At 39.6% G+C, this 11680-nt stretch overlaps 1 protein-coding gene across 1 annotated transcript; it reads right to left on the bottom strand.

Annotated features, from left to right (window-relative positions):
* Positions 1-7025: 7025 nt before the first annotated feature.
* LOC110712307 (DNA damage-inducible protein 1-like) lies at positions 7026-7646 on the bottom strand (the record flags this gene model as incomplete). The annotated part of the gene is made up of 1 exon (XM_021890765.1): positions 7026-7646. A coding segment is annotated over one exon (621 nt), but the record flags the coding sequence as incomplete, so codon positions are not given.
* Between the last annotated feature and the right edge of the window lie 4034 nt (positions 7647-11680).

The raw sequence follows: 11680 nt of genomic DNA, 5'->3' as shown, positions 1-11680 counted from the left end.
AGTGAAAATATCCAGGCGCGTGAACAAAATATGCACAAAAGAAAACCTCGCGACACGGGATTCCTTACCGTTTGACGAGGTCAGACACCGTGTTGCGGGATTTGTCCACGTGGTGCGGTGCCCTGTTGTGCGCCCTGCATTCATTTCTAAGCCTTCTGGCAGATATTTTAGCATCTTTGACCAAGTTGGAACGATTTTCCGCAATTTTTGGTCAGTTATCTTCTCATTGGAATTGCGCGGAAAATTATAATTGGTACCAAAATTACCGATTTACCCCTAACAAGCATTAGGATTGCATTTTCGACACATTAAACACCTAACGTAGTCAGATAGTCGACTTGAAGGTAAATCATTTGCGACCCATGTTCGGGGGTAATCGAACCATCATACACTTACAAATTTCAGCAATTATATCAGTTGTCGGTTTTCCTCAAGCATGGATAACATTATCGGTGGTGAGCGTTATCGGTGGATTTTTCTTCAAGTATAGAAAACCGCTAAGTCGACTTTCCTCAAGCATGGAAAGCATTATCAGTGGATTTCTTCAAGCATAGAAAAACACCAAAATCATATGTCAACTTTCCTTAGGCATGGAAAATATCATTCGGTAGGTTTCTTTAGGCTTAGAAAGCTACCAAGTTCATTAGACAACTTTCCTCAGGTATGGAAAGTATTCTAGCGAAACGCCATCAGGTGGATTCCTTCAAGTATAGGAAGCTGCCAAATTCATTTATCACCGATACACTGGTGTCAGATATGTGTTCCATCCCTTTACTTTTTTTATCTGTGGAACTAACATTTTTCTGCAGGTATCGGCGTATACAAAGTGATTTAGGATCGCAGAACGTCTTAAATCATTCTCCGTCCCCATCGACTACTTTGACTATAGTTTTCGAGTGACGTTTCTACAAACTCAGTCATAGTAGGGGCTTCTACAGACACCTAAAAATGTCTCCCTAAAACCAAACCCGATGATGAACAATATTTCACCACCATTATTGGTCGGGTTCATTATTTAATCCCGAGAGTGCTTAAAAAATCATGTTTAATAGTCCATGAATCAGTCTTGATGTTTAGTCAAAGCATAATTTATTTTTTAATTTCAGCCCAAACCTTTTTTTTTATTATTTTGGCCCAAACCTTTTATTTATTTTATTTTGGCCCAATTAATAATAATAAATAAGAAATGGCCCGAAATTATCAATCGGCACTTAAAAATGCTGAACGAAATTACGGTAAAAATGAATTTAGACGGAAAAATGGACTACAGGTTCCCGTGTCACGGCTTACAGCACCGTGTCACAGGATCCAGTGCCAAGCCACGGTGAGATTCCCCGTGACACGGTGCTTGTGCTGTGACACGGGTTAATTCCGTGTGCTTTTCGCATAAACCGTTCACGCGTTTTATTCCCCGTACCCAAATATTCTACCGTGTCACAAGAATTTCCCCCGTCTGACGGTGCCTGGCACCATGTCACGGTGCTCTCTGCCTTGTCGCGGTGCTATTTTTCAGGGTTTTTATCTTTTTAGTGTTCCGTGTGTTCCCTCTACTCATGTTTTCTATGAATACCCCCTCATTTCTGATGTACGGTGCATCAATTAATTCTCTCTTTTTCTCTCTTCTATGCTCTAGCCTAAACACTAGCCTACCTTTTCTCTTTCAAAATTCCCTCTTCAAGTACTCCAAGGAGTCCATACTGTACTCGTGGTTCTGTCCTTTAGCCAAGGCGTGAAAGGTAGAACTGTTTGAGGGTTTGGCCCCAAATCAACTCTATTTAATGTAAATTTTATTATTTTTCCTTAAAGTTAATAACTCGTTTATTATTTTATAGTTGCAAGCAAACAGAATCAAAGTAATAATTATGCTCCTTTTATTTCTATTATTTTTCTAGCGATTTTATATTGTTGGATTTATTGTTAAATTTCTTCCAATATTAATGCTTATTTTATTGATAACCATATTTCATGTTAAAGGGAATATGTAATTGAAAATCACGCCTAATAAAGATAATTTGGACGACCGGTTTAGGTTCTTTTTTAATCTTGTTGTTTAATCAAGTGATCACTAATATTTTAGAATTATTTGTTTCATTAATATTAAACCAATTCAGCCTAATAATATTTTGGAGCAAAATGAATCTCTGCTTGTATGCCTTTGAGATCACATGAATGCTTTTCACTATAAGAAACGAGTAGAGGCCAATACAAGCAAATATGACTCCTTGACTCACTTCGTACCATCATCCCCGATCCTCCTATCATGGTTCCGAACCATATGGAGTTATTAATCTCATGGATTATGAATGGGGTGTAACCTTCACGGGTCAATCGTAGTTGTCTTTCGTTGTCCCTTAATTGTGGTTGCTGATAGGCTTATCGCGTACCTAACAAAAATAACCTAACTATTCCTTCTAACTGTGTAGTAGGGCAAGTAAGGATCGAATCCCAAGAGACTATGGTTCATTCAATTAATCAGACTCAATTAATCACTAAGCACGTCACCAATCAATAATGGATGATAATAATCAACTAATATATTAAATAACACAATTAACTAGAGGAAATATTAATCAATAAACTAAAGCATCCAAGATCAAGCATTACCACGATTATGATTGATAAACTAATAAATCTACCCCCAATATATAAATCAATTGACAAGAAGAAAAGCAATCCCTAATAATAATACCAAAGGTCTCTTCCAAGTTATCAATGGCTTCCCAAATTAACTATCAAGCCTACTTCCGTGGAATCAAGCGAATAAGGGACATTAAACACCATGCCTAGATTCCTAATTATTCAATCATCTACTTCCGTGATGATCTTCAAACCCTTAATTGGAATAACCTAATCCCGTTAATACCCAACTTCCGTTGCAATAAGAACAAAGGGATGATAACAATACTAATTATTCCTAATCTAGTATTGGCATAAACACAATCAATTAAGCATGTCAATTGGGATTATTATTGGGGAATTTAAAGATCTACTTTATACATCAATCATAATCGAGCTTAGCAAGATCCCGGATTAAGGAAACTACTCACACATCATAATAAAATCAAAATCAAGTTCAAAAACAAGAAACAGTAAAGAAAACATATTTAGAGAACAGTGAATATCAGAAAAGAGTGAAGTAAGATAAATACCAATTACTCCAATTGAAAGAACTCAAATTGTTGATGAACAATTGATTAATCTGGGATTAAAAGATTGAAATTGCTTAAAGGAAATAAAACTAGGGTTCTTGAGAGTTTTCTAGGGCTTAAGGAGAAAAACTAATGAAAAACTCTCTTTAAAAGTTAATTACAAAAGGGTATTTATACCCCCAAAAGATAGAAATTCGGAAATAGCTGAAATCGCGCAATCTTGAACATCGCCCGGTCAGACCGGGCAGATCTCGCCCGATCGGGCGGAGGAAGGCTGCGTAAAATACGACAGTTTTCCTTCTTTGCCCGGTCAGACCGGGCGAACCTCGCCCGGTCGGGCGCGCGTAACACGTTTCCAGAATTGCATCTTCATAACTTGACTTCTTCATCGCCCGGTCTGACCGGGCGAAGCCTGCCCGATCGGGCGCGCGTTGCACCGTTCAGAATTGGGCTTCTTCCTGTGAACTCTTCATTGCCCGGTCTGCCCGGGCAAGCCATGCCCGGTCGGGCACTCCACATAAATTGCAGTTCTTGGCTATCAACTCTTCCGAATCTACTAAAAACACGTCCAATTGCCTAGAAACGCTTCATATTCCTGAAAAGCTTACTAAAACAATCGAATACACTAAAGAAGAGATTGTTAGCAAGAAATGGCTCCGTAGAGCTCAAAACCATATAAAATTACTAAGTAAAACCGGGGAAAACCATTGTATAAAACACGTATATCAAATTCCCCCAAGCTAAACCTTTGCTTGTCCCTAAGCAAAGCAATGAATAAATAAATCAATACTTCACCCCAAAAGCAATTCAAATCAATAAATACGATTAAAGGTAAACTCGACAGTTATGCATCAAAGTCAACCAATCAAATCCATCTGACTACTCATCCTGTCTGACAATAGTCAAATAGAGCAAACCCCAAGAGCATATAGAATTCAAGACTAGTGTTCACACACTCAACTCTCATTTATGTGGCGAGTAAAAGATATACTCGATCGCTCTCCATCCAACTCCTTTAAATGTGAACAATGCCCTCCCAAACTCACGCACTCGTGTGTTTAAAGAAAACAAGCACTCAACCTAGCAGTCGACTCGAAATATATCAAATCATTCTTTGCATTGGAAAACAACTAATTTCACATTCACACAACTCTATGCACAAAGGTCAGAAGGTCTTCAAAGCTTGTAATGTAAGGCTAGGATAAAAGGTAGGAAATATTTGGGAAAATGTAAGAGTAAAGCTATGCTTAAGGGAGCCAAAATCCTAATAAATAAAACCAAGGTCAAAATGAATTAATGACCAAATCATCTCCAACACAACTCAACTCTACCAAAAATTCACCAAACATCCAATTATATTAAAAATTTCCAACACTTAAAATTTCACTCATATATACAAAATATAAAATTATAGAACTTGAGTGAACAAACAAACTTTGAACTCTCCTTTTTTTTCTTGAGCAGCCTTCAATTAGAACACTTGAACATTGAAACAATTTTTTTCTTTTGCTCTTTCTTTTCCCTTTTTTTCATCTCACATTGGAATTTTTTCTTTGCACAATAAATTTTCAATTTTTTCAATCCACAACAATAAGAACAAATAAAAACTTCTCAAATCCACCCAAAATTGTGCAGATTACATGCACACTACAACTCCCTCACCTCACTCACTATTAGCTCCCCCAAGCCAAGCTTGGGACTAGTAACCAATGGGGCTTAAATAGGCTTGTAATGTGGCAAAATAAACAATAAAAGGGCACAAGCAACAACATGGGTAGCAAGAAGGGAACAAATGTATCTAATATCGTCTGAAAGCCACCTAGAGGAACAAATGCCTTCGTCCTCCTCAATGTGCATATTAATGAGTCATGCAAACATTACTCAAAGTTATAAACCAATACTCAACTTCATTGACATACCAGGAACTAACACACATTCCTAACCAAATCAACTAGTCAAGCACTATATTCACAAGTAGTTGGGCAAAATTGACTCATGTTAAGACATCCAAGTAATCAAACATCAAATCATGGCTAACCTATCCACAATACTCGTCATCATATACCAAGAATTAAAACAATTTTCATGAATGGGGCACAGGGAAGCATGATTTATTATTCATTGGATCGTATTTTTTGTATGTTTTTTTTTTTTTTTTTTTTTTTTTTTTTTTAAAAAAACAACTAAAATAACTACACTAAAATAAAACAAGAAAGATAAGAGAGATAAGGAGAGAGAGAGTACCACATGTACGAAGCAACTCCCCCAAGCTAAATGCGGCAATGGCCTCATTGCAGCGTAAGGAGAGCATAGGAATCTCGACGGCTCCTCAAAAAGAATCGGGTTGCCTCCCGCAAGCGCTTGTTTAGAAGGTCATTAGCTTGACCGTATTCATCCTCATTGAGTTTGTGGTGAGGAAGAGAATGTGATATCTGACTTTTCTTCAATAGGATCTCCCGCTCGATAGTGCTTCACCCTTTGTCCATTGACTTTGAAGGTGCCCCCGGTGTTGTTCCATAATTCAATGGTGCCATAAGGATATGCTTTGTAGACCGTGAAAGGGCCCGACCATCTTGACCTGAGTTTCCCTGGAAATAGTTTCAACCTTGAATTGAATAGAAGGACTTGCTCTCCTTCTTTCACAGAATTTGGAGGGGGAAGTTTCTCTATTACCTCTACTTTGGCTTTGTCCACCTCAATCCCTTTGTTTGAAACTACATGGCCTAAAACGATTCCCTGTTGTACCATAAAATGGCACTTCTCCCAGTTCAATATCAGATTGACATCCTGGCATCTATGGAGCACCTTTGTTAGATTATCAAGGCAAATATCGAAAGATGAACCATAAACAGAAAAATCATCCATAAAAACTTCCATAGAATTTTCTATGAGACCTGAGAAAATAGCCATCATACACCGTTGGAACGTGGCTGGGGCATTACACAGTCCGAATGGCATTCTGCGATATGCGAAGGTGCCATATGGACATGTGAATGTAGTCTTTTCCTGATCACAAGGGCGGATGGGGATTTGAAAAAAACCGGAATATCCATCCAAGTAACAGAAAAAGGAATGGTTAGCCAATCGTTCGAGCATTTGATCAATGAAAGGCAAGGGGAAATGATCTTTACGGGTGGCTTTATTTAATTTTCTGTAATCAATGCACATCCGCCACCCTGTAACAGTTCTTGTGGCAACAGGCTCGCCTTTGTCATTCTTGACAACTGTCATACCTCCTTTCTTTGGTACTACTTGTACAGGACTAACCCACTTACTATCTGAGATAGGGTAGATTATTCCTGCAGCAAGCAATTTGAGAACCTCTTTCTTGACTACCTCCATCATAGTTGGATTTAGCCTTCTTTGAGGTTCTCTAGAGGAGGCATGATCGTCCTCAAGAATGATCTTATGCATACAAAAAGAGGGATTAATACCCTTGATATCATCAATGGTATACCCAATAACATTTCTATATTTTCTTAAAACAGCGAGAAGTTTCTCTAATTCAATGTTATTAAGCTCAGCATTAACAATAACAGGGTATGTATTTTTAGGACCAAGATATGCATATTTAAGATTAGATGGAAGGGGTTTCAACTCTACCTCGGGAGGCGTCGAACTCTCCCCAACACTCGATGTACTAAGGACTTCCTTGACTGGAGCGATGATTGGATTAGCTTTTGCGTCTTCTAGTAGCCTCGTGTACTCCCTTACTTCCCAATCTTCATCATGGATACTCCCTATCAACACCGTTTCAAGAGCATCTTCCTTTTTGATCAGGGGAAGTTGTTCTTGTTGTAGATCATCGAGGACATCCACTTGACAAATAGTCTCACCCATAGACGGATTTCCCATAGCATTCAGTAATGAATACTCCATTTTCTCATCCCCTACTTCAAATGTTATTTTCCCATTCTTCATGTCAATAATTGCACCTGCAGTAGCTAAGAATGGTCTACCAAGAATAATAGGGACATGGGCATCTTCTTCCATTTCCATAACAACAAAATCACATGGAATAAAGAATTTACCAACTCGCAATGGAACATCTTCAAGTATACCGAGGGGAAATTTAACTGACCTGTCTGCAAGTTGCAGAGATATCCTTGTAGGCTTTAGCTCACCCATTTGAAGCTTTTCGCAGATGGAGAGCGGCATAAGGCTTACACTTGCACCAAGATCGCATAGCGCTCTATTGATCTCTATATCTCCGAGCTTCACTGGGATTGAATAGCTGCCTGGATCACCTAGTTTCTTAGGAAGAGTGTTTTGCAGAATGGCACTACATTCTGCAGTTAGAGAAACAGTAGCATTCTCTGCAAGCTTCTTCTTGTTAGATAGCATGTCTTTCAAAAACTTTGCATAAGAAGGCATTTCAGAAATTGCATCCAAGAACGGTATATTAATGTGAAGTTTCTTAAGGATGTCTAGAAATTTACCGTACTTTTTCTCTAACTTAGCCTGGGCTAACCTCTGTGGGAAAGGGACTCTTGGCATGTATGGGGCGAGAGGTGGGATCGGTTCCCGTGGCTTTTCTTGAACATCATTCCTTGGAATTAGGCTGTCTGGATCTCCCGCCCGGTCGGGCAGTGATTGCCCGGTCTGACCGGGCGAAGAAGAGCTGCTTATGTTCTTCTGTTTGTCTGGAATTTCTTCTTGCGCCCGATCGGGCGGACCTTGCCCGGTCTGACCGGGCGAAGAAGAAATTCGCACAGTCCCCTGTTTTTCGTCGACTGCTTCTCGCGCCCGATCGGGCGGACATTGCCCGGTCTGACCGGGCGAAGAAGAATTTTGCAAAATCCCCTGTTTTTCACTCATTCCCTCAATATCTATCGTTGATGGTTCCCTTACGGGAAGGTCTTCCAACTGTTTTCCACTCCTTAAAATTACAGCATTCATGTGCCCCTTTTGTGGTTGCTCTGTTTGGCCAGGAAACGTACCTGGTGTTTTTGAAGATTGGCCGACTTGATGAGCAAGTTGGCTTATTTGATTTTCCATGAGCTTATTCTGGGCTTGTAACTGTTGGATGGAATTATTTGTGGTGTTGATGAAGTTCTCCATCATTAGTTCGAGATTGGATTTTTGAGGGAGTGGTTGCATAGGTTGCATGGGTTGTTGTACTAGGGGTGGTCTTGGTTGAAAACCAGGTGGATTATAATTGTTGTTTCGAGGTGGGGGCGGAGGTGGATTTTGCTGAGCCTGGGTGTTTTTGTATGAGAAATTTGGGTGATTCTTCCAACCTTCATTATAAGTATTAGAATGGGGATCGTATGGTCTTTTAGGGTTGGAATTGTAGAAGGCATTGGCTTCCTCAATTGATACCTCATTCGAATTTCGTGGGCAATTAGGTGCGATGTGACCTTGAGTATTACACATTTGACAAGTTTCTAGCACATTATTAGAAGATCCAGTTTGTAATCTATCGAACTTGCTTGAAAGTGCCTGCACAGAACTAGTTAAAAGAGTTAGAGCATCAACATCTAATTTACCTCCTTTCTTGACACTATTTCGGCCGCCTGGGTGATAGTTGTCATTGGCTGACATCTTCTCAACCAGCTCCTTTGCTTCGGTTGGATTTTTAGTTAAAAGGGAGCCTCCAGATGCGGCGTCGATATAGATCCGGAATTCATGGGTTAGACCGTTATAAAAGGTTTGGATTAACATCCATTCAGGTATGCCATGATGAGGGCACTGTCTCTGTAATCTCTTGAATCTCCTCCATGCGTCATATAAGGATTCTTCATCTGATTGCCTGAAAGTGGATAGCTCGTTCCTTAATCTTGCAGTCTTTTCTTGTCCCAAGAACTTGACCAGAAAAGCTTTTACTAGTTTATCCCATGTATCAAAGGAACCAGAACCCTCATCTCTTAACCATTCCTTCGCCCTATCCCGTAATGAGAATGGAAAAAGGCGAAGTCTAAGAGCATCATCTGTAACACCATTCAGCTTCATAGTGTCACACTTTTCCAAGAAACCATCTATATGATTCACTGGGCAATCAAGAGGTGTGCCAGCAAATGAATCATTGGATATGAATTGAATAAACTGCGGTTTCAATTCAAAATTCTGAGCGGTGATAGGTGGTCTAACAATGCTAGAAAGGAGTCCGGTTGTTGTGTCAGGGATACCGTACTCCAAAAGAGACTTTGTTGCTTGGTCTTCCATATTTCTGTTACCTGCTCTTCTTCTACTTCTTCGTCTTCTTGCAGTCGCTTCAATTTCTGAATCGAGAGGCACTAAGTCGTCTGACCCTGAGCGACGTGTTTGCATACAACAAAGAACTAGGCAAAGAACATCAAAAACACAGGAGGCAATAGCCGAAGCAACAAACAACGCTTAGTAAAAACGAATCACGGAAAATCAATATGAAACCGTTAGTCCCCGGCAACGGCGCCAAAATTTGATAGGCTTATCGCGTACCTAACAAAAATAACCTAACTATTCCTTCTAACTGTGTAGTAGGGCAAGTAAGGATCGAATCCCAAGAGACTATGGTTCATTCAATTAATCAGACTCAATTAATCACTAAGCACGTCACCAATCAATAATGGATGATAATAATCAACTAATATATTAAATAACACAATTAACTAGAGGAAATATTAATCAATAAACTAAAGCATCCAAGATCAAGCATTACCACGATTATGATTGATAAACTAATAAATCTACCCCCAATATATAAATCAATTGACAAGAAGAAAAGCAATCCCTAATAATAATACCAAAGGTCTCTTCCAAGTTATCAATGGCTTCCCAAATTAACTATCAAGCCTACTTCCGTGGAATCAAGCGAATAAGGGACATTAAACACCATGCCTAGATTCCTAATTATTCAATCATCTACTTCCGTGATGATCTTCAAACCCTTAATTGGAATAACCTAATCCCGTTAATACCCAACTTCCGTTGCAATAAGAACAAAGGGATGATAACAATACTAATTATTCCTAATCTAGTATTGGCATAAACACAATCAATTAAGCATGTCAATTGGGATTATTATTGGGGAATTTAAAGATCTACTTTATACATCAATCATAATCGAGCTTAGCAAGATCCCGGATTAAGGAAACTACTCACACATCATAATAAAATCAAAATCAAGTTCAAAAACAAGAAACAGTAAAGAAAACATATTTAGAGAACAGTGAATATCAGAAAAGAGTGAAGTAAGATAAATACCAATTACTCCAATTGAAAGAACTCAAATTGTTGATGAACAATTGATTAATCTGGGATTAAAAGATTGAAATTGCTTAAAGGAAATAAAACTAGGGTTCTTGAGAGTTTTCTAGGGCTTAAGGAGAAAAACTAATGAAAAACTCTCTTTAAAAGTTAATTACAAAAGGGTATTTATACCCCCAAAAGATAGAAATTCGGAAATAGCTGAAATCGCGCAATCTTGAACATCGCCCGGTCAGACCGGGCAGATCTCGCCCGATCGGGCGGAGGAAGGCTGCGTAAAATACGACAGTTTTCCTTCTTTGCCCGGTCAGACCGGGCGAACCTCGCCCGGTCGGGCGCGCGTAACACGTTTCCAGAATTGCATCTTCATAACTTGACTTCTTCATCGCCCGGTCTGACCGGGCGAAGCCTGCCCGATCGGGCGCGCGTTGCACCGTTCAGAATTGGGCTTCTTCCTGTGAACTCTTCATTGCCCGGTCTGCCCGGGCAAGCCATGCCCGGTCGGGCACTCCACATAAATTGCAGTTCTTGGCTATCAACTCTTCCGAATCTACTAAAAACACGTCCAATTGCCTAGAAACGCTTCATATTCCTGAAAAGCTTACTAAAACAATCGAATACACTAAAGAAGAGATTGTTAGCAAGAAATGGCTCCGTAGAGCTCAAAACCATATAAAATTACTAAGTAAAACCGGGGAAAACCATTGTATAAAACACGTATATCAGTTGCCTTTTATGATCCGTGAACGGTTTACAAGTTCCTTAAAAACTTGTTGGCGGTTGTAGACATCTACTTTTGGCCTCCTGTCTCGAAAGGAAGTGCAATGAGGATAAATAAAACCATCTTCGTGTTGGATTGCATTGAAGAATGCTTATGGATAACTAGTTAAGCCACAAAACACAAAAGACTAGCCTAAATTGAAGAAAAAGCCAAAACAAAGGTCCAATTAACTATACCCGACCATAATTAGGCTTAAGCCCGTGCTTAAACCCTAATAATGACGGATTTAGGAGCGCCTAGGTTAAAACTTAGTGCTGCCGCAGAAAAAGCCGCGCGCATCTCACAAATTCACGCTGGGCTACCACGCGCAACTTATTCAGTTGCGTGCGTCACCTAGCATAACTTTCAGAGTTGCGCTGCGGAAGATTCAAAATTATTCGGAATTATAAGGAAAATATAAAATCGAATCTTACCATAAAGCCGCGCAAGATAAATAGTTGCGCTGCACATAGCAGCGCAACTCTATAAACTGCGCTGGGATGCCGCGCGCAACTTCATCTGTTGCGCGCGACATTTGCTGCGGCGGATCGCTCGAAACCCTAAACCTAATCATTCCCTATGA

Source organism: Chenopodium quinoa, unplaced genomic scaffold, assembly GCF_001683475.1.
Source record: "Chenopodium quinoa cultivar QQ74 unplaced genomic scaffold, ASM168347v1, whole genome shotgun sequence".
NCBI lineage: Eukaryota > Viridiplantae > Streptophyta > Magnoliopsida > Caryophyllales > Amaranthaceae > Chenopodium > Chenopodium quinoa.
The sequence above is the reverse complement of the archived record's forward strand: the minus strand, read 5'-3'. Positions and strand labels throughout refer to the sequence as shown.